Consider the following 27,161-nt stretch of genomic DNA (forward strand, 5'->3'; position numbering starts at 1 on the left):
GACAGCTGTGAGTAGTGTGAGATGCCTAGGTGGTCAGAGTTGAAAGTGTGCAGGAGGAAATCAGAGGGTCATTCTTGGGAGCTTTAAAGGAGAGAGGCAGAGGCAAAAAGGCCTTGACAAACAGCATGATTTCCCCCTCCTCAATTACCAGTTGCCAAATGGCAGAATCACACTTTCACTGGGAATGATGTTTCCTGGAAAAGTTGGTGAGTGTACTTGTGCTGCTACTGGTAAAAAAAACACTGGTATTTTACTGGTATTACCGATAAAAACATTGAATAGCTAGAACATTGAAGTTACGCTGACAAAAAAAAGGAGAAACCTTCATAGGGGGAGGGAGAAATCTTGGGCATGCCTCTGTCTTAGTGCACTTCCAATTGCAAGGATTTGGGTTGCTGCACTTTGTTCTCTTTTCCTCTTTCCAGTTTCATTAAAACACTCTGACGTGTTTTAGTGCTTGGCTGACTTTATTAGGACTGAAATCGTGAAGCTTATCACAGCCTAGAAATACAGCCAGGATATCCATATGCAGAAATATCTCTGGGATGTGCTGTTGGAGACTGGGAAATCAGCAGTCAGCCGAAGTTTACTATTTAATGTATAAAAATCTTGTCAGGGCATTTGGTAGATCCGCTGTTGTGTACTTGCTTTTTGTACAGTGGCTTAATAAAATGCTCATGATTGATAAGTTTGGTAGTAGTGTTTTTTTCGTTTCTTCATGGTGCTTGTTGAAGGCAGTAACAGATTTTCATGGAGTTTTTGGCTGTTGAATCAGGCTTCCCTATGTGCTAATGCTGTTAGTGTCACCTTGTTAGATGGTTTGATGTGTTGGTGTAATTCATCTCCAAAAGGAGAGAACTTGGCTCCTTTCCTATGAGAATTAAGGCTTTTCAGTACTCGGAGAATAGAAGGATCATATGGGTGACATTTACGTGGCTGTTGGTGTCTGGTTAAATATTCAGCTGCCTTGTGTATTAAAACATTCTATCGCACAGTTCTGATTTTTAGATCTCAGTTGCACAATGCTCACTCATCCTCAGTGTGGATGTGGACTATATTAACAACCATGGCAATGCAAAGAAATTGGCTCATCTGTCCTTAGACTTGCCAGTTGTTAACATTTAACCCAGAGGAATTTCTTATTTTACCTTACCTGTTTTTTTCTTCCCTTTGTTTCTACCACCATCTCTTATCCAGGCAAGCTAGTAAGACACTTATTTTAGAGAACCTCTGAGCACTTTCCTTGCTGAAAGCAACAACCAAGATGAGCAAAAGCTCTGAGTTTCTTGTTGTCAAGCTGGGGAGGCAATGAGAAATTTTGGCCAGGTGTCCAAGCAGACTGAAATCACTTGAAACTCTTCCAAGACGCAGCTTCTTCTCACCAGTGAAGAAATCCAGATTTTGACACTGCAGGTGTAACCTCGGGGCTGGTAGTTTCTCAGGCAGTAGAAGCCATCTGGTGCTGTTCGTGTATGTCCCAGAACACATATGGCTGAAGGATTTTGCCATGTCCTCTAGCAAAAGCCTGTCTTGTGAGCAGCTGGAAGCTATACATAGAAAGGGTGTACCAACTCTCTGATAAAATTACTAGGAGTAGGAAGGCTAATTAATCATTCATTGCCTGTGAATTCTAATTAGAGCAGTATAACTGAGTGCTTTGTGCTTCTAGCTGTCACAGAAACTGAAAATCTTGTATAGCTTTTCAATGCTCTGGGGGCAAAGCACAGGCTCTGTTTTATAAATAGTGAAGCTATGGACTGAAGGTGGGCTTTTCAGGGGTTTTCATTCTTAGCTCAGCTTTACTGCCATTTCCAAACCTTCAAGCTAAATACACCGATTGTCAGAAAGCTGAGTTACAGAAACATGCGCCACTTATCCTCAACTTTTGCAAATCGAGAAAACACAAGAGCAGTCCTGGGAAGCAGACCTGCCACCTTTCAGAGATGGGCTATCCTGACGACGTTTTACCTCATTCTTTACTCCAGTGTGTATTTTATGAAGAGATCTGACAAGGTTAAGAGCAAAAAAGGTCAAATCTTAGTATGTCCAAAAAAAAGTCAAACCTTGATATGTGTATTTGTGGTTCTGTGGGTTAAAGAGGACAGAAGAAGAGAAATGAAAGTTGGAACTCCACCAAATGTGAAGAACTGACTTTTGACCATTGGTGCTGTTTTGAGACAGCTGACAGCTTCAGAAAGAAAAGATTGTGTCAATGTGTACTTCTTGGAACTTGTGGCTTTTTGTTTGTATTTTGAAAGTTTTATGAGGTGTTGAAATACTGTATTGCATAACTCCTTCAGCCCTTCCCTGTTGCTTTCAGGGTTTTGTTCTGCTTAGTTTTGTATATAATTGTGCCTGTTAAGCTCCACTTGACTGGTTTTATTCATCTATTACTGAAGACACTATACTAAGAATAAACTTCACCCTTTGTGCCCTTCATCTCAGTGCAATGATACATCTTTTCTAAGGAATGAATAATGGTGTTGTGATGCTTTGGAAATTAAAACAAATGGATACAAACCACTAAAATGTGTAATATTTTGATGTGAGGAAGGGGTGGGAGATCAATGAAGTAGTAATTGTCAGACGTTTTTGATAATAACTGCTCATGTTAGCTGAGAGAAGGTACATGCAGTGACTTGGCAAGCCTGATAATTAACTGGGACCCTTGTTGGACTGCCTGGACAGCCTGTGCCCCCAGGGGAAGGCTGGCATTTTTCCATCTCCAGAAGGAAATGTGTATGAGTGTGTAAAACTTAAACTGTTTGGCATTTACAGGCAAACTGCTACTGACAGGGTCTTAGGAATGTACTGTGGTGAGGTGGGCCATACATGTGCGTTTCTAAAGGCAAAGATCTTCAGCTCCAAGACAGGCATGTTTTATTCTGTCTGTGGTTATCCAGGGTGTCTAGATGAGACTGTACTCTGTTTCATGGGTGAGCAGTGCAGTCACTGAAGGCTTTCAGTGACACAGGGCAGCCTTTGAAAACAAGTTGATGTTTATTAGTCCCTTGGGATGGCACACAGAGCAAGGTCATGTTTGTGTTGCCAAATTAAACTTAAGATGGAGCCAGTGGGGACTGAAACAACCGTGGATTTCTAAGCCTGTTGTATGTCCTCTCAGTTTCCCAGTGTGTGAAGTCCTTGCCACAGCCTCATACCTCAGGGCACTCTTTCTCTATTTGCAGTACTGCTGTGGTCAGACTCCTGCCTGCTGCAGCTCCTGATACTGATCTTTGGTCACTGGAGTCTTCTGTCACCTTCCCACGGTGCTCACGGTTCAGGGTCAGCTCATGGTAGTCCTTCCACAGCAAATAAGACATGTATACTTACTGTGGCAAATACTGCTTTCTCAGGGAAGAAATTAGCTCATTCATGCCTGCAGGTAGCAAAACAATCTCTATTATGGGTGCCCCAGCATCCCATACTGTCCACATTTGCTTCTTTGTCAGATTTGTGATGTCCTCTAGAGTGCTGGGCAGTGTGCAGGGACCAGCTTTGAAAGAAGGGCAGGCTAGTGAGTTTATGACCACTTTGAAGAGTTCAGTTGCTCTGGATAAGACCAAGTCTCAGTGTACGCTGCCAGTAAGATTATAGAGAAATGATGGGTTCACGAGTCAAAGGGTTTTCCTTGGAGGAGTGGATGGCTTCATCCTTCTCTCCTTTTAGTGGTGTAATCTTCTCTAGCAGCAGCTTTTGTTTTGGGCTTTTGGGTCCCAGTACAGAAACACACTTGTCTGAACTTAGGTGGTGTGTCTGGCACATTGCAGCAGGTATTTTTTGCCTTGCTGGATGACTGAGAGGAAGACACCATAACCACGTGTGCTGCTGAGATACGTTGTCCACTGTTTGTTACTGACCTTGACCAGCCCTTACAGCTGCTGGCTGTTTAGAGCTCACAGATAAAAATAGGCTCCCTAAGTAATATATGCAAACGAACATAAACCAGGCTGCCAAGCAGTGCCATGGTTGGATGCTTAAGGGCCCAAGTGTGGAAGCCGTGTGTATTAATTGAGGCAAAATGTGTTATTAGATGGTAGGGCTAAAGGGTGGTTGGGTAGCAGACAGGCCTCAAGCTCTCCTGGAAGTTTATGTGCTTATTACTTATAAACTGCACCTCCAGTGAAGCACATGTTCAGGTGACATTTTCCTCTGCTAGAATACATATTTAAATAATTGTCACCTTTTTCTTCCATAACACCCATTATGGGTTTTTCTCCTGCTCAATTTCTGACTTATAAGGCAAGCCCTCCTAAAGGGGGTGCCTTCCTCCTACATTTATTTAAGACGTGGATTGATTGGTGTGAAGATTTTGATGCTGTGTGAGTGATTTCTGGATGCCCTTGATGTGGGGTATCATTTTCACAGAATGGCATGTACCTACTCTTTCGTTTCATGTCACAGGCAAGTGGGACTTCAGTAAAACTGATTCCTGCATTGTAGCTTACACGGTGAAATCTTTCTTCCTCCAGCTGGAACATTTGTATTTATGATGAAAAGCAACTTTGCTTCTGTCTGGTGTGCAGAGAGTTTTTCCATCAGTTGTGTAGTATTTCCATTTGTAAAAACTGTGTAATGAATAAGATCTGGTTGTAGATATTGTAACAGTAGTTGTCAAACCTGCTTCACTTGCTTAACGTGATGTAATGATGAGAAGTCAATTGTGGGTATTTCCCAGAGGACTGAGTGATGATTTTTTTTTTCTTTTATATCTTTTATACCTTTGTTAAGGCCTTCTTGCTTTGCTTCCTTTTTATGGGACTTTTTTAATGAGTGTTTGACATGGGATGTTGTAACACACACATCAAGCAGTAAAGCAGGGTGTGGTGTATGGGTTGTGAATGACGTCCAGCTTTGTGGATGACTCGTCTTCATTGGACGTGAGAGCTATGGAAGATCAACTATGTTTTACAGGGTCTGCTGGCTTCTTGGTCTTGGCTGATTCCTGAATCAACACCAAGTGAGAAAACCTCAAATCTGGGAAGTCTGCTTGTTCTTAAATAACCTGATAGGTGGTTCCCTGTGTCTGAGACTGGCTGGGTATAGTCTGTCATTGTGTTTAGGGGCATGTACCTACCTCCCTTCTATGGCTTTCAGACCAGGCTTTCTGAAGAGCTCAGCAGTGACACATTTTCAGTAAATCTAGTGCTTTTTCTCATGTAGGAAGTCTTTTAAAACTAAATTGTGTATCAGTGCACTCATTTGAATGGCTCTGCATACAGATTTGTGCCGCCCTCATGTCTGTGTGTTACTGTGAGATGTCTGAGAGATGAATCCTGTGACCACAGAGGTTTTTTTTGTTTCCCTCAGAGCAAATTGGAGCCCTGGCTGGGCAGCACATTGTGCATGTGGCCTGTGGGGAGTCTCACAGTGTGGCACTCAGCGACCAGGGCCAGCTCTTCTCCTGGGGTGCCGGCAGCGATGGACAGCTGGGACTCACCACTATGGAAGATGCAGTGATGGTACCAAGGTAAACATTTAAAAAGTTCAGATTTCCTTAAGGAAGCTCCTTGAAGGTGATACATCAAGGGTTGCTCACCTTCCAGCCTGGCATTGGTGGGAGAGTCACTTTCTCTCAGTGGGGCAGTAATAGTGCACTTCCCATGTAGGGTTGTAAGGGTGATTCCTTCTCCTTTTCAGTACTGTTCTGGTGCTTCCTGAGCCCCCCAGGACTCAGAACAGTCCTCAGGAGGTTTGGGGTAGGACAGACCTTCTGTGCGCGGGTGGTTGAGGCATGAAAAAGAAAATTGGAGTTCACTTGGCTTCCTCAATGAAAAATGCCATAATGTTTTGTACAGAGCATGGAGGTGCATGAGGGAGGACTCAAAAACAGAAATGCTGTGAGACTCGTCTCTCTTTCAGTCCCTAGGATGATAGGAGAGACATTTCAAGAACAGGGAAATAAATTATATGGCTGAATGAAATGGCACTTCAGCTCTGAAACTCTTTTTCAGTGTTACCTGTTAGCAGCAAAGCTACTGCACCATCCTGCTGCAATTCTGAATAGGAATAGGATAGTGACCAGTTTAATTAATGTATTTAATGTCTCTTACCTGTGTCAGAGAACTAATAGGCTTAAGTGCAAGGGCCTATAGCGATGGTGGTAGGGGCAGAGGCCAGTGGCAGACACCAAGATTCCTCCATCCAAAGCAGTTCACAGTTCTTACCTTACCACCATAGTAATGGTAACTGGTCCCTTTGCACTTCATGTTGTTTTATCATACTGTGTTAACAGCAAATGTAGCCTGTCATTTGGTCTGCCACTGCAGATCCAGTGCAGAGCAGAAGTTTGGGACATCTCTCTAGGATAGCTGTCATTGTTGAAACAGTACTTAAAGGAAGAGTTTCAATTACAGAAGATTAATGTTTGAGCTGAAGGGCTCTGTGGGAAGACAGTCCTTAACTTGCACATGGTTCCGATATAACTAGAGAGAGACAGGCTCACATGTCAGTGTGATAGTGCCATTTTAAAAATTACATTTTTGTGAAATGACTTGAACCTTTGACATGCTATTCTCTGTACAAAGCACTGAAGAGGTTTTGGTGTTGTAACTCATAGGAACTGCTAGGCCCCTGACAACATGAAAAATGTCAGTGCCTGAAAAAGAATAGTGAGAGAGACACCAAGAAACAGCTATTTCCACCATTTCCAGATGGTTGGATTCAGTGTTACAGTAGAAAACATAGCCGAGTTAGTAGTCAAGTGTCTCAAGGTCTCCACAGATTTACATCTATTATGTATGGATCTGGATCACCTTCAAGACTGTGTTCGTCAGTCTCAAAACCATAGATTGTGTGTATTTGTAAAACAAATATATGGGTGGAAATCATAGTTTTTATCTAAGGTGATACTGTATTTGTGGACACTTATTCTAAAATAGTGTCGTTGTCTTCAGGTTGATAAAGAAGTTGAACCAACAGACGATACTGCAGGTTTCCTGTGGGAATTGGCATTGCCTGGCTCTGGCAGCAGGTACTGTAGCATTCACTATTAATTACCAAAATTTGTGCTGTTATTTTGCACAGTGTCCAAGACTGCATGTTTCTGCAAATAAATCAAGGACATCCCATACCCTGACTGCTTTCAGGCCACATGGGATATTATAAAATGGATCAGGTATGATGAATATGGAGGAAAAGCGTTTTCAGTACTGTCAAGAAAGAAAGCATTACACACAGACCACCCACTGTCTCAGGGGTGAATAATGGCAGGAACATTTAAAAGCTTTCAATCTTGATATAGAAAAATGTGTGTAATTAATATCTTTATGCTGAAATTATCTATGGCTATTACTCTTCTGTGTGCAACATGTGGACTGTTCTTTGTTGCACTGTTTAAATTACAGCAGTTGTATGTTGTATTTTGCACTTAGTTGCTTGTCTGTTTATTTATCTGGTGGCTTCAGGCTGTGCTTTTATTTGAGCAAATAATGTCTTGCTTGATTTTATTTTATTTCTTTTTTATCATGAGGCTTGGGTGGGAGCAAAGCCTCCAGCACTGTTTCTTGTTCATTTTGACAAACTTGCTTTTCTGTTGACTAGCTTTTACTCACCATTCTATTTCTTTCTTTGTTTTAGATGGCCAGTTCTTTACATGGGGCCAGAACCACTATGGTCAGCTGGGCTTGGGCAAAGAATGTCCCTCCCAGGCCAGTCCACAACGTGTCAAGTCTCTTGATGGGATTCCTTTGGCTCAGGTTGCTGCAGGTGGAGCCCACAGTTTTGCCCTTTCTCTCTCAGGAGCTGTGTTTGGCTGGGGGAAGAACAGCTCAGGACAGCTGGGACTGAGTGATGAACGAGGTATGAAAATTATGCTCCCAGGTGAAAGAAGGATAGACTACTTTGACCTAGGGTCTCCTTTTGCATTGACAGTGTATTTTTAGTGAGTAGATATGTAATGCTCAACAACTCCTCTTGGGATGAGACAGCAGAGAAACAATCTCTGTCTCTACTAAGGCTTTTCATACTTTGTAGGAACAGAAACACATTTTTTTCCCCTTCTGGGGAAGTGAAGGAGGGTCAAAAAGGAAGGTCTTTCGAGTGTGAGTGTCAGCATGCAGTCATCAAAGGAAGGGCTCATATTCTTTCTCCCTCCTCTCAAAATTGCTTTGTCCATATTTTGTTTGAAGTTGGTGGGGAGCAAAGGCTCTCCCTGAAGAACAGCAGGCTGAAGCCATCCTCCTGTTTGCCAACGTAATTTTTGGCTGGTGAGCATCTGTATACAAAAAAATGATGGCAACACAGAATATCTCAACGTTGTAAAATGCTCTCTAGTTTATTCGTTGCACAATTTGCCAGACACATACTACAATGGCAGTTTTTTCAGGTGCCCATGTTCAGTGGAGCCTAACCATCAAAAGGCTTGAAGATAGGTTTATAAATGAGGCTGAAGAGCAGATATGACTTTACCACTACTCTGAAAAGCCCAGATCTCCTGTGCTTGTTGTTCACACATTCTTAACTTTTTGCAATAAAACAAATTAATGGGAGATATTCTTCGAAGTTTCAAATCAACCTCTTTATCATTTCCTGCATAGTTACTGAATAACTTTAAGCTCTGCATAGTTGCTGAATGTTGATGTGGTACCTATCATGCACAGATAACTTATTTTGCATAAGTGAGTACCCAAGATGTATATACTTGTAATTGTTACGTTACATAATGCAACAGCATATAAACACTATGTTGCAAGGGCAAAGGGTTACCTCACATTTTGTGTATCTGTAATGAAATGAAGCATTTTGACAGCCCACCTTACCAACTGAAACATGTTTAAAGCAATTACTCAAAAAACACCCTGTAGTTTAGCAAAGGAGGTTAATACGTTGTATGCATGTTTTTGTCTTGCTTCACACTTTTTGGAGTACGAAACACACTTGTAAAACTTGTAACATATTTTGTCTTCTCTCAGAAATGCTACAGGTCTGTTCTCTTGTACTGTATGTAAACTAGAGCTGATCTAATGTGAGAGCAGCAGTGTTTTTTCCATGTAGATTGTCAGGTAATTCCTTCTGATTTCAACAGAGCTGCAGGTTACATATGAGAGGTTACTTGCTTTGACATGGGGCTAATCTTAAATGCACAGAATAGACATCTGCTCACGGGGCTTTGCTGGCCAGGGATCATACTCTGCTTACCCCTCAGTGCGTGGCACTGTAGTAAATATGTGATATTTATGGTAAGTGAATCATGGTAAGACAGTGTGAATTATACTTGGTGAACATGAATAGTGAAGTCTACAAATATGGGGATTCTGCAGCACTTGTTATTTAAACAATTATGCTGTAGAGGTAGGTGTTCTTCCTGTAAAAAGAAAGATCAGAGTGGTAAAATGTAGAAAAAAGTAAATGAAATCTGCTCTCAATTCTAAATCCATGGAAATATGACCATTTTCCTTTCACTACCCGGAAGAAAAGCACCTTATAACTCCTTAGGTGAGAATCTTAAAAAGTGGAAAACTTCTATAGATAGAAACCTGAGGTTTTGTTGGTATAAAGTAAACAGGTGCTCCCCTTATTATCTAACTGTTTTGGGGTGCCTACTGCTCCTCGAAAGCTTAGCTTTTATTTTTACATCAGTAAAACCTTGCTTACTGTGTTCATCCCCGGGAGACGCACTTATAATGATTAGGAATGTCAGAGAGAAGGAGAAGAGCATCACTTAATGGTTGGCAGTGATTAGCCTTTGCAAGTAGGAGGATCTGCTTAGAGGATGACAACAGAAGGAAGGCTAGGTATTTAAATACACATTGGGATTCAGCTTGTCATGTGTGTTGCACAACTGTCTCCTACGTGTCAGGGTTGTTCTACATGGAAAAGATCTAAGCAAGGTTTTGGAAACAAATGTTTGCAGTCATCACTGAGGAGTCTGAAATGGGGCATGAAGCTGAAGGTGGATGTAGCTAGGCTGCACTCATCATATCTCCACATGGAAAGTGCATGTTGAGTTTATACAAGATTCTCAACATTTTTATTCTTGCTCTGGACAATTTTGTTTGAGTCAGTCAAGTCTTGTAAGAATTGGAGAGGAAAGGTGGCAGTGAAGTACTCAAGGACATGTTTTTTTTCACCACTTGTTTAAGCTTCCCTTGTGCTCATAGACCAAGTCTGAAAGTCAGACTGCCAGTGGTTTCCTCAGACATGTAGGTTTGTGTTTATGAAACAGCTTCTTTATTTTCTTTGTCTTCAATGCAGACCGAGAATCCCCTTGCCATGTGAAGCTGTTGCGATCTCAGAAGGTTGTTTACATCAGCTGTGGAGAGGAACACACAGCAGTCCTGACAAAGGTAAAGATGCTAACTTGGGAACCCTGGCTGCTGTCTTCCCTGCCTGGTGGTTTCACAGTAGTTTCCCGAGTAATGGTAGAAAAGAACAGATTGACTTACTGTATTCCTTCTGACTCCAGTAAAAGAAACTAAGTGGAAAGTATAGCCTAATTATTTATTCTGAGATTTATTGCCAACATGATCCTTTGCTGGTTTTGAAGATGAAGATGTTAATAAACCGTGGCAATGAATAGCAAAACTCAGATGAATTGCCTAAAGAAATTAGCTTTGAGCCAAAAAAATTTAACATGCACATCCAAAGGGGTGAAAATAGCGTTTTGTTGGAAAATAGAGTGATACTGTGCATCAGAGTAAGATGAAAGCCAAAATGAATGAGTGTTTAAATGAAACAATCACTCTCAGCATTTACAAGAGGTTTACAATTCCAAACCTGCTGCTTCCAAGTGGTGTATAGCTCAGTGAACAGAGGGGAGGGCTAGAATTTGAAAGATAACTTCTCAGTTCTTGCCTTGCCTCTGCCACTTTGTAGCTGTTGCTTCCTGTTTTGGTGCCTCAGTGTCTTCTACTGTAAAATGAATTTAATAGCTGACTTTGGGATCCCTGTGGGAACAACACCATTGTAGAAGACTAGTTCTGCAGAAGCTCATGTTCAAAGAAAAAAGTCACAGTGTGTTTTTGATCAGCAGCTGACAGAGATGTGTGTAAAGTATTGGCTGCTCAGATATGTTTAAACCTTGCTGGGATTTCAGATTCATCTGGTGATGGTGGAGGGAAGCTTCTGTAATTTAGACATACATAAAGATAATTCTGTTCATTTCTGATGGGTGGCAAGGTAGCTTATTTGGAAGCTGCATTAGCAGAACCCAAATTTCTCTTCTGAATCCTTTGGAAATCCCCAGCAATCTCTGCCTAAGCTTGGGCTCATACTGAAACTGGAGTCAGATACTGCTGGGTTATGAGTCCCTAAATGGAGACTATGCTGTTTGATTTGCTAACAGAGTGGAGGGGTGTTCACGTTCGGTGCAGGTTCCTGCGGGCAACTAGGACATGACTCCATGAATGATGAAGTGAACCCCCGAAGAGTTCTTGAGCTAATGGGCAGTGAAGTATCCCAGATTGCTTGTGGCAGGTAAGTCCTCTGTGCAGTCAGAAATTTTCTCTGGTGGAGGTTAATGCTGATACTGAGTCATGTAGATAGGGGGAATAGTCTTGCTTCTGCATTCTCTGTGTCAAAACTAAATTAAATTAAATTTTACTTTCCGTGAGAATTTTAAGGCCCTCTAAAGGAGATTGGTTTTTAGTTGGGGTTGAACCCTGTGCTGTTACCTGTAAAAGATGCTTTTCCATCTTAATAATTCAGCAAGAGTTCAAAGCAGCAGCCCATTTGGTCACAAGTTTCCAGCCCCTTTCATGAAAAGTGAGTTAGTAACACTAGTGGTGTGTTGTTGGCTTTTGATTTGTACAGGCTTAGCAAATGGCTAGGCTAATACTGTGAGCCTGATACCAACACAGTGCTGGCACAAGCTGCTCTTTGTTATTTCCACCTAAAGAGCTCCATCCCATAAACTGGTGCCATCAGGTGGCAAAAACTGAGCATTGGTGCTCGTGTAAAGATGCTGCTTGGCAACAGCGCCTGACCTAGGGGAACTGAGAGTAAGTTTTAGGCTGCCTTTGTTTTGTTGGTTTGGTTTTATTTTTCTTTTCTGTTTTTGTTTGTTTGGCTTTTGTTTGTTGTTTGGTTGGTTGGTTTTAGTGATTTTTTTCCTCTTACTGTGGCTTTTCTTATTATTATTAAACAAGGCTCAAACTTTGTACCCATCTCTTACAGACATCACACTTTAGCCTTTGTGCCTTCTTCAGGAATGATCTATGCATTTGGCTGTGGAACAAGAGGCCAGCTGGGAACGGGGCACACTTGCAATGTTAAGTGCCCCTCTCCCGTCAAGGGTCACTGGGCAGCTCATAATGGGCAACTCTCAGGGAAACCTGGTATGTACTATGCACAATTTGGACATAAATGATTTCATTTCACCCATGGCTGTCTAAAGACATCTTAACATTGTTCCGTGAAATTTCTGGAAATAGCAAAAGAATCCCCAAATGCACTATGGAAATTACTGGTGACCTTTTGCTCTCTCTGTTAATGTCTGCCATCTCCCTTTTCTCTTTTTATGGCAGAGTTCAGCATTTGGCAATCTTGAGACTTCAGAAATTGTACTAATAGTGAGTTCTGAAGGCTTTGTTCTCTCTTTAAAGCCCCTACTGCAGTTTAAAAATGACAACTTCTCCTTCCTGCCAGACCCTGTGTACTTCTCAAGAAAGTGTTACAGTGCTTGAGTTCCAGCTGATTTCAGCCTGGCCTTCAAAGGACCCAGGTGCTCCTGGTAGTTGTACAGGCAGTGCAAATGTGGGGGAGAAAGCACAGTAGGGACTTGCATTCATCAGCCTCTAACACAACTGTGTCTTTCTTCAACAGATGCCTGTAAATATCATATTGTTAAACATATCTTCTCTGGAGGAGACCAAACATTTGTGCTTTGCTCCAAATATGAGGTAAAACAAATGAAATATCTTTTCAAGTCTGCTCCTCTGTCCCAGCCTTCACAAGGCATCTTTTGTTTTTACTAGAATCTTTTGAAATTGAAGTGTTGCTTTGGAGTCCATTCTGCCATGCAAACTCTGCCAACTATGACAGTTTTACAGCTCTTGAGGAGTGGCTGAAAGTTGCCTTCCTTTTAGAGGCACATCCAAGCCATTGGGATGATCCTGATTTCACTTTGATCAACAGGGAGGGGAGTCCAATCTTTGCATATTGGAAGCAAAGGGCTACTTTCCACCTGTGGCATTGGGGTCTGCATGATTAGTGTTGTAGGGCCATGAACCACATACGCTGGGATTTTGTCAAGCTGTGCGGGATAGAGGGCTCAGTGCTAATTTGGTTTTTCAGCTTTTGTCTTCTTTTTTCTTTCAGTAAGTGTTTGACATACACTTTTGAGTCATGGAAATAGTTCTAGAATTAATGTGGTAAACCTGTAGTTATACAGGGCAGTATTTAAGAGGGAAATGATTTTTTTATTTTCCTCTTTTTAAAATATATTTAATGATGGTTTTTTTCCATACCTCTTCATGCCTTCCCTTTTGGACTTCTTAGTAATGCCACAAGTTCCTAACCAAACCTTTTCAGAGACCACACTAAGGAAGCTATCAGTTATATATTAAAACAGAGATTATGGATAGGTAGGAATTGTTTTACAAGCCTTGTCTTTGCTGAAATCTGTATCTTCTCACAGAATTCCTTGCCTGCTGATGATTTCCGGACCATAAATGAAACACGTTACACCTGTTTAATAAATGATGAAACTATAGATGTCTGGAGGCAAAAGCTTTTAGAAAAGAACAGTTCTAATTCTGTCAAGTAGGTATTGTGGCACTGGACAAGCCTTTTGTTGAAAGTTCTATTGAAATAATTTTGTTGGCTTCCGTGCCATGCTTTCACTTGAAATTTAGCAACCTTTTCAAGTGTGGTTCTTGGTCATTTCCAAGGGGAGGACAGTTGCCAGTCACAAAGCTGCCAGGTGAGAGCTTCTGAGCAAAACCAGACGAACTTGAGGCTGCCTCAACATTGCAAATGGTGGGTGGGAAATGGATTCTAAAGTTGTCTTTCATTGTGTGCTTAGAGTTCATGAAAAGCAGTAAGAACTTGTGAACAGACTGATTAAGTTCCTTCCCAAGTGTGCTTGCCGTGAGAAGGGCAGCATAGGTGGAAAAGAGGCACTGCTAACACTCCTTTCAAAGAGGGACATTACATGATCCTGAATGAACTTCTTGCCCTCTGTGCCTCTGAAGGGATGACCCTGACATTGTTTCCCATAGAAGGAAGGAAAGAGAGCTGAAGAGATTTGCTGGGACATCCACTCTTAACCTGTATCTCTGTTTTCTTTTGTCTTCTTGCTGCAAACAGTAGTGTTGTTCAGATACTGTCCTCAGCTGCGTGCTGGAATGGAAGCTTCTTGGAGAAGAAGTAAGTGGCAAACTTCCAGAAGTGTGGCTTTCCCTTGAGGCAGACTGGATTCCCTTTACTTCACTCACAGTGGGATTTGATTTTTTTGATCAGATGGGAGACAGGGGCAGAGAGTGTCCCCTAAAGAGGTGGCTGGTCAGACCTGGGTAAGGAAGGCAAATGGTCTAAGAAAGTGCATAGTGAGTGTACTATAAGGCACAGATTTCTTGGAATTGTCACAACTGTAATTTTTCCTTACAAAATGAGTATCATCATCTTTAAAAGAGAGGGATAGGAATATGACATTAAAGGAAATGAGTTAAGTCAGGTATTTGAATAGTCTCTTACCCAGCTGAATTAACTGGTGGGGGCTGGTGCATGTGGAAGGACACTTCAGCATAGACTGCTCTTGAAAACACACCTGGGGCAGCATGGAATCACTTTTCTTCTGGGTGACATCCTGCTTACGAAAGGAGGAATTTCAAATGGGTGTAACCAACAATAGGTGGTGACAAGGATGTGGTATACATAGCTGAGTGAAAGGCTGTGGGTTGGGAATGCTTGTGTTGGCTGTGTCTGTAAATACTGATGAGGTAACAGCATAAGATGGGGAGGAGGAGAAATTTTTATGGTGATGTGATGAATAAATGACCTGTAACTAGATGAAGAAAAACTCAGTTACTCTGAGTAATCTTTCATAATATATTCCAAGAACAACTTAAAAAGAAAACAATTTACTCATTATTCTTGTGTTTTTCTGCTTGCCCAATGGTTTCTGCTCTTAGGGTTGTGACAAGACAGCATGTTATTGCATCAGGAGAGTTGAGTCTTATTGGTTTAAAACACTCACTGAGGTGACTCAATCCAAGTTGTTGAGTCACTTTAAAGTCTCACGTCTCCTTTGAATGTGGAAATGAGTGGAGTTTATGACTTCATCACCCCAATGCAGTTGTTCTTCCACTTTAGCGATATCCTAGCAAGTGCAAGGCTTAACTTTTACAGAAAATATTTGGCCAAATTAATGATGAATTCTGAAGCCTCACTGAAGTGAGGCTGTATTTATCTGTACCTTTATATGTGAAGTCTTACCTCACGGTGCACTTGATAGGAATACTCCAGTATATCCCTCTGGTATCCTAACGCCGTATAGGCCTGTTTGCAGTACAGCATTGTGGTGCACAGGATTAGATGGAAGAGCAGCTTCTCCGTGGCAGTGTGACCGAGCCTGCCTCAGTACTACTTTTGCACAGCACAGCCTGAAGTGCTCTGTACCACAGTGTGTCTCTGGGGAGCTATTTCCAACCTGGTGCCTGTGCTGTGATGGAAACAGCCATTCTACTACAGCAGGCTATGTTTAGCTTGTCATTTTGTTATAGTCACACCATCAAACTGACAAATGCATCCCCTCTTTATTAGCTACCTTTTCCTTCAGAGTGTCTAATACAGTGCTGTCTTGGATGAGTAGTGGCAGATTTGGGAAATCCTTAAGGTCAGTGGAATTGTAGCAGTGACCTTTTTATACTAGCAACTGCAAGGGTTTATGTGCAGCTGTACTGCAGACAGCAGTGGGGAGAGCCTCTGCTATAGATGCTGATCATGCTCTTGATGCTCAGCTGAGTAACTCACCTGCTGGACTGGACATTTGGTGTTGCCAGGGCTGGCTGTTGGACTACTGTCTTCCATGGCTTGCCTTCATTATCCCTCTTACACAAGTAGCCTGAGCAAATTAAAGCCTTTCAAGCACAGCAGAAAGGACAGCATGTTTGCTACAACTAAAGACCATGCAAAGGCTATTCTCAACTTTGTTGTGTTTTGATTGTGGTGGTTGTTTAGTTTTAGAAAGTTTTGAGAGAGGAATTGCCAAAAAAGTTCCTACTCTGAATATCTCCATGTTTTCTTTTGAAAACCCTCGTCTGATGTCCTCTTGTATGACAGTTCCTTTTCTTACTGACTATGATGGAGCAGATTTAGCTGTAACAGTTGAGTGTATGAAGACAACACAGAGCACCCTGGTACATACGATAGGTACCAGGTAGGTTTTTTTAAGCAGTCCAGCCTGTCTAGGTGGGCTCTTAAGTCAGTGAAGGAGTCCTGGGGAAACCAAAGACTTTGATAAAGTGTTTCTCTGCGAGAATCCCAACCCTAACCAAGGCCCAGAGGAATTTAGAAGGGAGAGTTGTTTTTACCAAGAAGACTCCAACTTCTGCCTTATTGCTGGCCTTACGAATTCCCTAGAGGTCATTTGTCCATTGCTTGCCATCAGGCCACGTCAGTACGTGGGTAATGGTGTCTCTTCCTTAAACTTACGCTTGTCTGTCTGTGATTTCTTTTTTAAAGAATCGATGAACATTTTAAAACCAGTCCAAAGATCCCAGGGATTGATCTGAACTCTACCAGAGTGCTGTTTGAGAAGCTGATGAACTCTCAGCACTCCATTCTCCTAGACCAGGTAATGCACTTCTGAGGTTTTGGATATTCAGAGGGGAAATTAAGGCTTTATCCCTCTCTAACATGCAAGTACCAGCAGCATTTTTGGGGAAGACGCTTCATGGTATCAGTGGATACTTCTCCATTGACCTGGGCTGATTTTGACCTTCTCAGAATATGTCTCTGAGACTTGTTTTGAAATGGCACTTAATACTTGAATGTCTGTTGAAATTAATTCTGTGTATGTTATACTTGTAAATAATTACTATGTATCTATCAGGAGTTGAGTACTTTATGGTTGCATAATTTATTCTAACTTAGAGAATTTCTTTTAGAAGTGCAGAGCTGTGGGATAAAAGCTTATACGTTCCTCTTGCTGCTTTTAGGTATATTTATAGCTTTGGGGTTTTTCACTCTGGGTTTGACTTTTAAAACAGGGTTTGACCATTTCATCAGTTCTTAAACATCATCTACATTGTAGGTGCTCTATCACCCAGAATAAGTTATCTGTTTTGTTTTGTTTTCCTCTAGATACTCAAGAGCTTTGAAAGCTTTTTGATTCCTCAACTGTCCAGCTCACCACCAGATGTCGAGGCAATGAGGATCTATCTGATTCTCCCTGAATTCCCACCCTTCCAAGACTCCAAGTATTATATCTCTCTAACACTTCCTCTAGCAATGGCTATTCTGCGTTTAGATACCAACCCCAGCAAAGTTCTTGGTAAGAATCTGTCATTTAGGATCCATGTTGCTCTCAGCATCCCACTGGGACACAAAGTATTGCCTTTAGGATTTTTCAGTCACCAGTTTGTGTTGGGTCTACTGTTAGTGGCAGCAGTTGGGTATAATTTGTGATAAGTGTTGTTATGAAGTAGTCTCCTCTAAAAAGCATCTGGGAAACAAAACAACTCTAGGAATCCTCCCTCCAGAAACCTCTGTTCCCATGTAAGAGAATTAGAATTTGAATTTTAAACATGAACTCTGAAGAAATTAAGAATGTGTCATGCAGTTTAGAGATGGGAAGTTAGTTACAATAATGTCAAGCATATAAAATTTATGGTGGTGTGGATGATAAATGAGAAAAAAATTCAAGTTTAGGAATTGTTTTAATTTAGAAGTAAAATATTGTTTCAAAGAACACTTAATAGGGGGGTTAATCTAATTTACCTTCTCTAGTTCACCTGTATTCAGAGGCTCAATTCTAGATAAGTTTGCATGCCTCTGTGGGAATATAGATTTTTATGTATCATGAAGATTAAATGATCTTATTTTCTTAAATTTAATCAGATATTGTTCACTTTAGAATATTCTTTCTGTATATGGTAAATAAAAGAATATACTAAATATAGCATTAAGTTATTTTGTCCTTTATAAGATGTGGGATACACATCTTGGTGTGTTGATGGTCTGTGATCAAGCTGAACAGTAAACTCTTCTTCCACTTCTGAGTCTTTCATTTTCTCATATTTTTTCCTGAGCTTATTTTGAACCAAACAGAACATATGATGCTTAATGATCATGACTTATGTTTGTTGAGCTATTACTGTTCCTGTTAGCTTACTCTGTTTCTTAAGGCTGTCTTGTACTAAATCTCGTCATGTAAAATACTTGTGATGCATTCAGACCTCCAGAAGCATCACTCCAGTAAAGTTATTTTGAGGTTTAGTGATATTTTTCTTTTATTTTTCTTGTTTTTTAATTCAAGGAGGCTTTGAATCCAAGTTTCCTCCTCTACCCAGAGTAGTCCTCTGTGATGTTTAGCTTACAGAAATGTAGAGGACTCTAGTATTTTACCTGTCAGAATCTATTGTTGTGTTGACACTTGAGAGGATAAACTGGTGTTTGTTTCTAACAGTTGACATGATGGTGTCCTGGACTCCAGCTTCTACTTTGCAGGTGGATTGGTTCTAGCAAAGAAGCTGATAGTCAGGGTCCCTTCAGAGGAGAGTCAAGAGTTACCTATCCTTGGCAAGAAAGAAATCAGCCTCTCTAGAGAAGGTTAGACCTTTAGTGCAGATGTGCCAGGAGACACACTCTAACATCTGCTAGAAAAGTATGTGGTACTGCAGAGAATTGCCCAGGCAACTCTTATCACTTCTGAGAGACAACTGTTTGCCCACCAGATCACGGTATCTTGAATACCAGATACTTGAATTAAGGGGTGAAAACCCTCAAATTCAGACTCTTGCACTGATCAGGGATTGGGCTTGGTAATGACAAGGGTGGTTGTATGAGAGTGGAAAGGGAAGAGCTTTTCAGTTTCTGGTATCTAGATGAATCTGCCTCACTTTCCTGCTGCTACAGCTAGGGCAGAAATAAGGAAGTTTTTTGAAAGAGTCTTCAGGTGTATTCCCCTATTTTCAGCTGTAACCTCTTATTTAGGGGTTACTCTGGCCTTTAATTCAGGTTTATATTGATGTCCTCTGCTTTCCAGATAACTGGTGGTCTCAAGTGTGCCCAAGATATTTCCTCAGGCTAGTGGACCTGTATAAAGGTGCAGTGGTTTACCTCCTCAGTGGAAGGAAGACGCTGTTGATTCCAGTCCTGTTCAGCAGCTACATTACAGCTGCTCTCAGACTCCTGGAGAAACTCCACAAGGTAAGGGGAAAGCCTGGGCATGTGTTGGCTCAAGATGATTCAGTCTTGTCTGCCCTTTGCCAGTTGTCAGGGTAACAGTGGTCATGGGCTCTGACTTGTAAGCTGTGTCACTGTCCACCAAGATACCACTTAGGAAAGATATTAGTGGTTTTCCTTAATCTGAGGTGCTTGAAGGTTGCTTAGGCCTGTCTCAAACACTAGAAATATAAAGAGTGCTGCTGCTGAGCCACTAGACTGTGTGCACTATGGCATCACAAATACCTGTCTCTTGATGGTCTCTGCTACCACTGTGTTGTTGCTGGGTAGTCTGTGTGAGGAGGAGAGGGAGCTAAAATAAGTCAGAAAGAGGTTTACCTTGATTCTTCTTGGTTTGTACTAAAATATAAGAGACCATGTGTTTTTGCAAGACTTTCTCTGTCCTTTCTTTGCAATCTGCTATAATTGATTTTATGAAAGCAAATCTGCATGTTCTGAGAGAAGTGGTGAATATGTCCATATGTTAAAAACCATCTGCTTTCTTCACTAGGTAAATCAGAAGGTTAAACATGTGGAATATGATAAGTTTTATATCCCTGAGATTTCCAGCTTGGTGGACATTCAGGAGGATTATCTCATGTGGTTCTTGCATCAGGCTGGAATGGTAAGAGGTTTCATGTATAGTCATGAAATAGCTGTCCATGTTTGTGCCTCTGGTTGTAGATCTGTATTTTCTATATCCTTAATGAGAGTGTAATCTATTCAGTATAGGGGCATTGGTACATTAAATCTCTCAGATTTGAGTACTCGGTGGCTTGACAAAATTGACTTAAAAATAAGGCTGTCAGAAGAGCTGGAGCTTAACACTATTTAATAACGCTTGCAACAGTCTCTGTGATTATTCATGTGAATTTCATTTATTCCTTGCACAAGGGGATTAATTCAGTCACTGGATCCTTTTAATGTTATCGAGACCTCAGGAGCCAAGTCCTGTATTCTAAAATTATAATTTTTACCCTTTACTTCTGCTGTTTAGGCAGGTATTGTGAATAATGTAGCCAGTGATCTTAAAATGTTGCTCTGTAAGAGGAGGCAGTGGCGTTCTGGCTAGGGGACTGAACCAAGCCTCAAGAGATGTGGGTTCTATTCCTGGCTCTTCCAGTAACCTGCTGGGTGATCTTGGGTAAGACCCTTCACCTCTTTTATGTCTCACTTTCCCATCTGTAAGAAAGGAGATAACTAAACAAAGGGCTTGAATATGCTATGTGGGAACCCGGTGAGATTATTTATTATAGCAAGGAAAGGAATTCCAAGTGTGAAAAAACCCACCAAAAAACTGCCCAGAGATGCTGCAAGACTAAAACCTGACTGTAGCGATAATTTTTGTGTGAGTTTTTATGGACTTTCTAAATGTTGTGTGTGCTGTCCCTCTCACCCCCTGCTTTCCATCATTTGAGTAGTGCTGCTGTGTGCTTACTTTTAGTGAGCAGAACAATAAAATACTGATTCGAATTTATGTAAATGGTAGTTAAAAGGAGTTAAAGATGTGTCGATGTGGCTAATGATGAGTAACTTGCATTGCAGGGGTGTTCTTGTATTGCCATGTTGTTGACCTTATGGTGTCTCCTATTGTTTCATAAGGCATGTCTCTGCCTTGGGGGTAGTTTTTTTGGTTTTCCTTCTAAGAGTAAGTTTCACCTATAATAGGCTAACATAGGCTTCTATGCCAGTTAGTCCTCTTAGTAATGTTTGATATTCATGCGTTGTATTAGACTTGTGTATTTTCTCGAGACAAAGTTCCCATGCTTTTCTTTAAGAGGAAAAAAAATGGGTTGTTGGTCCAAGAGGAGAAAAATTTACTTTGGGTCACCTTTGAATGAATCCATCAAAAAAATACAAGAAACAAAAATTGAAGGAGTGAAAGATTTTCATCTCTCTCTTTTTCTTTCACAGAAAGTAAGGCCATCTATCATGCAGGTAAGAAAATTGTTTTTCATTACTCTTATTTAGAGAAGTGTTCTGAAAGCTGTAGATAGGAACTAATCTGCCTGCCTTTCTTGCAGGATGCTGTGACTCTCTGCTCTTATCCTTTCATCTTTGATGCTCAGGCTAAGACCAAGATGTTACAGACAGATGCAGAACTACAGATGCAGGTAATCATTCTCTCTCCCAATTTTCCTGCCACATTTCTTTCTCTGCCTTTTGCAATGGTGCCTGCCTGGAAAGGGTGTCAGGTGGGAGTTGGTGTGTGCATCACGTTATTGTTTCCATGGTACAGGAGAGCATAGTAGCTGGAAAACCTCTTTGCCCTGGATGTTGCAAAGGCAGTGCTTGGTGTCTTTTCACTTCAAAATGTTTGGCAACATCAGAACTGCCAGATGTGCATGTGATGGAAATTTAAACCGTAGAGGGAAGGAGTAATTTTGTATTTATGATAGTCCAAGGATAAGAAATAAGGTGAGGTCTCTATTAGAGGAGCTGTAAGACTGGAGAATTAGACAAACTTTCTGGTAAGTGGACACTTTTTCAAGTTTCTGCCTAATGCAGGAGTGGTTGTTACTTCTAACAATGAAGTGAGTGTTGAAGACCAGCTGCTGATGCTGTTTGTGGTTGCAAGCAGGAGCTGTTGTCAGCAGCCCACCTGTTTGCCATGAAGGGCGCAGACCTGTTGACAGGAGGTGTTCAGCTCCAGCACCCTTACCCTGTAGGTGGCAGCCAAGCCAGCTCACAGCCAGGCTGTGACAAGGGCAACTGGCCTCTGTTCCAGTGTAAATGTCCCAGCACCAGGCACTGCTCACGCAGGGCCCTCCTGAGAGAGGCAAAGCACTGGGCACTGACCCTTCCTTCACTGCAGCTGGGTCTGGGACTAGTTCCATCCTTTGTGAAATGAGTTTGCTGAGGTCCTTGGTTGTCAGATTCCTTCAGGGTGGAAACCTCATCACAGTTACTTGTGGCCATGGTGCTGGTTCCAGGTGATACCGATTTCTTAGCTCTTCTGTGGCTGCTTGGGCACATAGCCTGCAGCAAGGTTGAAGAGGCTTGGCCTATGCTCGGACGCTACAGGCACCTTCTCCTGCTTTCATTTTGTCACCCTTCTGCATATGTTTTCAGCTGCCCAGTTTGTGAGCAGTGCATTGCTGAGAGGAGGGTATCAACCTTATCTTGGCAGAAGAGCAGACTGGTAAAGGTTTTGCTGCCCCCAGAGGTAGGATCTTAAGGAAGGCAACCACATAGGGTCAGAGAAACCAGTAGTTCTGTGAGTGCTGGAATGGAGGAAGCCTAGTTACCGGTGGACTTCTCTCTCAGGTTTAACTGACTTTGAAGCTGAATTTTCAAATGTGAAGTTGGCATTTAGTATGGACAGTGCATGAAAAAAAGTATGCTATATGTGGCCAGAGCTTTGACTGGACTTTTTGCCTTGCCCAACTCCAGAAAATCCACGTGGATGAGGGCTTTGAATTGTATGTGGTGGGTTCCCTGGTGCCTTGCCAGATGCAGTTGTCAACTGTCTCCTTGCTTGGTGTATTTGTAGCACTGCTTTCCCTCTTGGGCTCTCTGCCTCTTCTCAGGGTATGTTCACACTTAGTTTCTGGACTCAATAAGAGCATAAATAAATCTTCTTACCACCGACCTGCCTAGTGTAAAAAAAAACATTCAGGAATTTGATCTCTTTGTTGCTCAAACTTGGTGAATTGATCAGTGGACTCAAAACACAAAACGTGTTGGTATGGGAAATGGCGTGGGAAATACCTGTAGGCATACAGGCACTCACACTTGTGCAGAGTGAGCATGTGATTCTTGAACCCTGGGGAAAACAAAATGAAAGTGTAACGCAGAAAGGAACACCAGGCATATTTGTTAACTGTTTTCCTTTCACAGGAAGAAAGAAGTTGAGCAGTGGCTGGTTTTCACCTCTCTTTTATTTACAGGTTGCAATAAATGGTGCAAATTTGCAGAATGTCTTTATGCTTCTCACACTGGAGCCTCTGCTGGCCAGAAGCCCTTTCCTGGTACTTCATGTTCGCAGGAGTAACTTAGTTGGTGATGCTCTAAGGGAATTGAGCATCCATTCAGACATTGATTTGAAAAAGCCTCTTAAAGTAAGTTTTCTCCGTATCTTTAGCACTCTCTCACCCAGGAAACATTTCTGCAGCCTTTCAACCATTCACATTACCACTTCACCAGTGTACAGTAGCTTCTGCGTAGGTAGAGCACACAGGAACACTTGATCTAATCAAGGCAAAGGTTGAGTGTTTCTCTTTTCTGACTCCTGGGGTGTCTTGGCAGGAGGCAGCTTACAAGGTTGCAAGCAGAGGGTTTACTCTTTTCTCTCAGTATGTCTAGTGTACAAGGGGCAGGGGAGGAAACATTTCTATGATATTATTCAGTGTCTGTTTTGCCCTTCTACAGGCTATTTCCAGTAGGACATGTTTTGTCTCTGAGAGATTGCTACAGTGTTCAGTAGCTGCTATCATGTTGCTGCTTTGGTTATTGGTACAACAGGTGGTTATTTATGATTTGCACCAGGAGTTAAATACTTTCAAAATATCTGATTTGCCACCCGCTGTTGCCTTTCTGTCCCTGCAAGCAGAGCACTGAAACGAGCTCATAGGTTGCAGTGCATTTGGGCACTTTGGACAAATTGCTTTGCATGGCTTCCAATTAGCCATTCACTCAGTTTCAGCTCGGCATCCCTGTTGCTGACCTGCTTTTTCTACAGGTCATCTTTGATGGTGAGGAAGCTGTTGATGCTGGGGGAGTGACAAAGGAATTTTTCCTCCTGCTTTTAAAAGAACTCCTCAACCCTATCTATGGCATGTTCACTTACTACCCAGAGTCAAACCTACTGTGGTTCTCAGACACGGTAAGCCTTTGCCCTCTGTACATGCAGGTTGAAATAATATGCTGCATTTAAATGACAAGGAAGTTAGAGGAAAACTATGGGAAAGAAATTATCTTCCTCTTGTATTCCACCCATGATACAATGTGAACTCTATTTTAAGTTAGTGTAGATAGGTCCATTAATTTTAGTAGAATGGCAACGGTTGTGCCTATTAAGGAGTTGGCTCTTTCTCTTTATTCTTATCCCATAATAAAACTTGTATTAAGGGTCAGATGACAGTTAATAGAACTCTTGTTATCTTGAATGTGACTGTCATGTGCTGTTGTACAGAACGAGAGGTTTAGGTGGTAATGGCATTAGAATTCTGTGCCTCCCTTGCTGTTCACATAATTGCAACCAATCCACTTAGTCATGCATCACTATCGCCTTCAGGATCTAAATTTGTTAAGGCTTTATGTGAGGAAGCTCTTAAACAGCAAAACACATGGTTTCTAGTGGAAGGTGGTTGGTTTTGGGAAAGTTTGGAGTGCAAGATCTGTATGTGTCAGATAGCATTATGCTGGAGATGGTAGTTTATGTCCTTTTCTTCACCTTCCTCGGTAGCAAGATGGAAAATGGTGTTGTCAGTCTTCCCCTAAGTTGTAGCTGCCCTGGTGGGGTTCTTTTTAATTTATTATTTATATTTTACAAGGAAGGAAATTACATGGTACCTTTTGTAACTTGTAAACAATGTTATAGAGCAACCACTCCTCATGTTAGTGCTACAAAACAAGTCTTTTGACACCAAGAATAGTGACAGTGCAAGCACTGAAAATGAGTCACATACTTGGAACATTTAACAAACATAGGCAGCCAGTCTGTGACTGACATAACAGTGTGAGAGTAAATATGTGAAGAAATGAAGGTCAATATGCCAACACTTGTGCTAGTATATTTGCCTGGGTGGCACTGGTTATGGAAAAGCTTTTAATTGCAAATAGTGTGGGTGGTAGGGAAGGAATTGTTGTCAATGTCTAAATGCAGAGGTAGGTAAAAAGGAAATAAAAGGCAGATAAGATGGAAAGTTGCTGTTGCTGTTTCCACAGCTAACCATGGCTTACAAAAGTATTTGAACATGGTTTCTGAATCTTTATTTCTGTGCCACACTCCAGCAAGGAATTCACAGCACCGGGACCTGGTGGGAGATCTCTGATTTTGTCCCAGCTGGAAAAGCAAAGGCTGTCATCTTAGTGCATGGAGGAAAGAGTACTGTGCATTGCACCAGTGTGTCTCATCAGGATTTCTCTGTGTGGTTTTGCAGTGTTTTGTTGAACACAACTGGTTTCACTTGATTGGCATCATATGTGGTCTTGCAATATACAATTTCACAGTGGTAGACCTTCACTTTCCCCTGGCTCTGTACAAAAAACTCTTGAACGTGAAGCCCTGCCTAGAGGATTTGAAGGAGCTATCCCCTACGGAAGGAAGGTATGAAAAACAAAATTTGCAGCTTTTCTGGGAAGGGAGACCATCCAGCTGAGAACAAGAAATGCCAAACTAGGTAAAAGCTGATCAATAAAACATCTCCTGATCCTTCTGAGTGACTGTGATCATAGCAAAATACATGAGCTGGTGGTGAATTTCATGTAAGACTTCTCTCCCACAGGCTATTGGATCCATCTGCTTAGTCTCCCACCCTCCTGACCCCCTGAAACTGGGTATCAGCATAGCCAAAAGATACCTAGCACACCCCTTTGAGAACAGGGGTGGTTGCATGCATGATCCCAGATCACAGCCTCAACCTTTCCCTCAGGCCAGGCTCGAGTTAGATCTGCTGTGTGTCTCTTGATGTAGCCCCGGGTGGGAACTGTATGTGATGTTGTGAATTGTCCCATCCCTGAGCCAGTGTAGCTGTGACCTGCTCCCATGCCAGGAAGAAGTTGAATAGAGTGAAAAAATTACTTTTTCTAAATGGTGTATTAAATCTTTCTGTCTAATTGCATGGGGATATTGGTTCCCTCTGACACTGAGAAGTCAAGATCCCACTGTCTGACTGCTATCTTAGTTTTTTTCTTCTGAGTTTCCATCTGATTTGTTTGCACCAAAGAACAGCTGTATTTACATTAATGAGATAAAATGCCAGGGAAGACAGCAGCAGGATTTTGAGTGGCAGGAGAGTATTTTTTACGTGATGAGGATACAGATATAATCCACCACTCTCTCTTCCTCCACTCCTTCAGACCTTTGTGTGGTGATAACAGAACTAGAACTTAAGAACTAGAAACATAATCCAGTTAAAGGTGATCCATGTACTAAGTAGGCATGGACTGTATTGATAATTTCAATGGATTGACATTTATCCTGCTTCCTACAAAACATCTCTTTATTTGAGGTATATTTCTTTCTTACCATTTGGGGTGACTCAGATTCTCTCTCGCAATCCTGTTAACCAGATGTATGATGCTGTTTACTTCTGCTGAATTTGTTTTCCCTGTTAGATGTATGGCTTTTTAAATACCTGATTTTTTTTCTCATTTCTTTCCCTACCTGTTATGTAGGAGTCTTCAGCAACTTTTAGATTACCCTGGGGAAGATGTGGAAGAGACATTCTGTTTGAATTTTACAGTAAGATACATTTAATATATCATTTCTGTGATTATGGTGCAGTTGAAACCTGTCTATTTGTTCATGTACTCGCCTGTAGCACATACCCCATGTTAATGTTAAAATGTTCTTTGCTGCCAGCCCCCCCTTGTTCTTTTTTATGTGGTCCTGAAAACTGAGCTAGTAAGTAGATTAAGCAGAGTGGTTTTCAAAATAACTGTGTTGTCACTGTGACATGCCTTAAATGCCAGTAGCTAACTTCTCATGCTAGATAGTGAGAGGGAATTCCAAAATCCTTCTTGAAAATAGAAGTTAGGTTTTGACATCACTGGGTCAATTCTTGAAATGCTAACACAGTTTAGAATTTCCCTTGCTGTCCTAATATTAATATTTTTTTTTAAACTTGAAAGTTTGTAGTGTGTGTACTTGGCCAGACTTTCTTAGGAAC

The 27,161-nt window shown here is 41.5% G+C and overlaps 1 protein-coding gene across 4 annotated transcripts in view; it reads left to right on the top strand.

The window, feature by feature from the left end:
• Positions 1–27,161, top strand: part of HERC3 (HECT and RLD domain containing E3 ubiquitin protein ligase 3) — a 48,565-nt gene that overhangs the window by 12,864 nt on the left and 8,540 nt on the right. For 2 of the 4 annotated variants that reach the window (XR_001877564.1, XM_017831700.1), the window contains exons 3-21: positions 5,311–5,470; positions 6,897–6,973; positions 7,579–7,800; positions 10,195–10,286; positions 11,285–11,415; positions 12,115–12,275; positions 12,763–12,839; positions 13,577–13,701; positions 14,248–14,307; positions 16,624–16,735; positions 17,245–17,434; positions 19,148–19,311; positions 19,838–19,951; positions 21,241–21,264; positions 21,351–21,440; positions 23,217–23,387; positions 24,008–24,151; positions 25,431–25,597; positions 26,668–26,734. Coding sequence is in view for 1 of the 4 variants with exons in the window: in XM_017831700.1 (XP_017687189.1) it covers positions 5,311–5,470; positions 6,897–6,973; positions 7,579–7,800; positions 10,195–10,286; positions 11,285–11,415; positions 12,115–12,275; positions 12,763–12,839; positions 13,577–13,701; positions 14,248–14,307; positions 16,624–16,735; positions 17,245–17,434; positions 19,148–19,311; positions 19,838–19,951; positions 21,241–21,264; positions 21,351–21,440; positions 23,217–23,387; positions 24,008–24,151; positions 25,431–25,597; positions 26,668–26,734 (2,348 nt within the window). In the remaining 3 variants the exon portion in view is untranslated. Of the gene's footprint in view, positions 1–5,310; positions 5,471–6,896; positions 6,974–7,578; positions 7,801–10,194; positions 10,287–11,284; positions 11,416–12,114; positions 12,276–12,762; positions 12,840–13,576; positions 13,702–14,247; positions 14,308–16,623; positions 16,736–17,244; positions 17,435–19,147; positions 19,312–19,837; positions 19,952–20,323; positions 20,471–21,240; positions 21,265–21,350; positions 21,441–23,216; positions 23,388–24,007; positions 24,152–25,430; positions 25,598–26,667; positions 26,735–27,161 lie in introns of those variants that run through there. The other 2 variants (XR_001877565.1, XR_001877566.1) reach the window with 2 other exon arrangements.

This window comes from Lepidothrix coronata, unplaced genomic scaffold, assembly GCF_001604755.1.
Source record: "Lepidothrix coronata isolate B3197 unplaced genomic scaffold, Lepidothrix_coronata-1.0 Scaffold195, whole genome shotgun sequence".
Classification (NCBI taxonomy): Eukaryota; Metazoa; Chordata; class Aves; order Passeriformes; family Pipridae; genus Lepidothrix; species Lepidothrix coronata.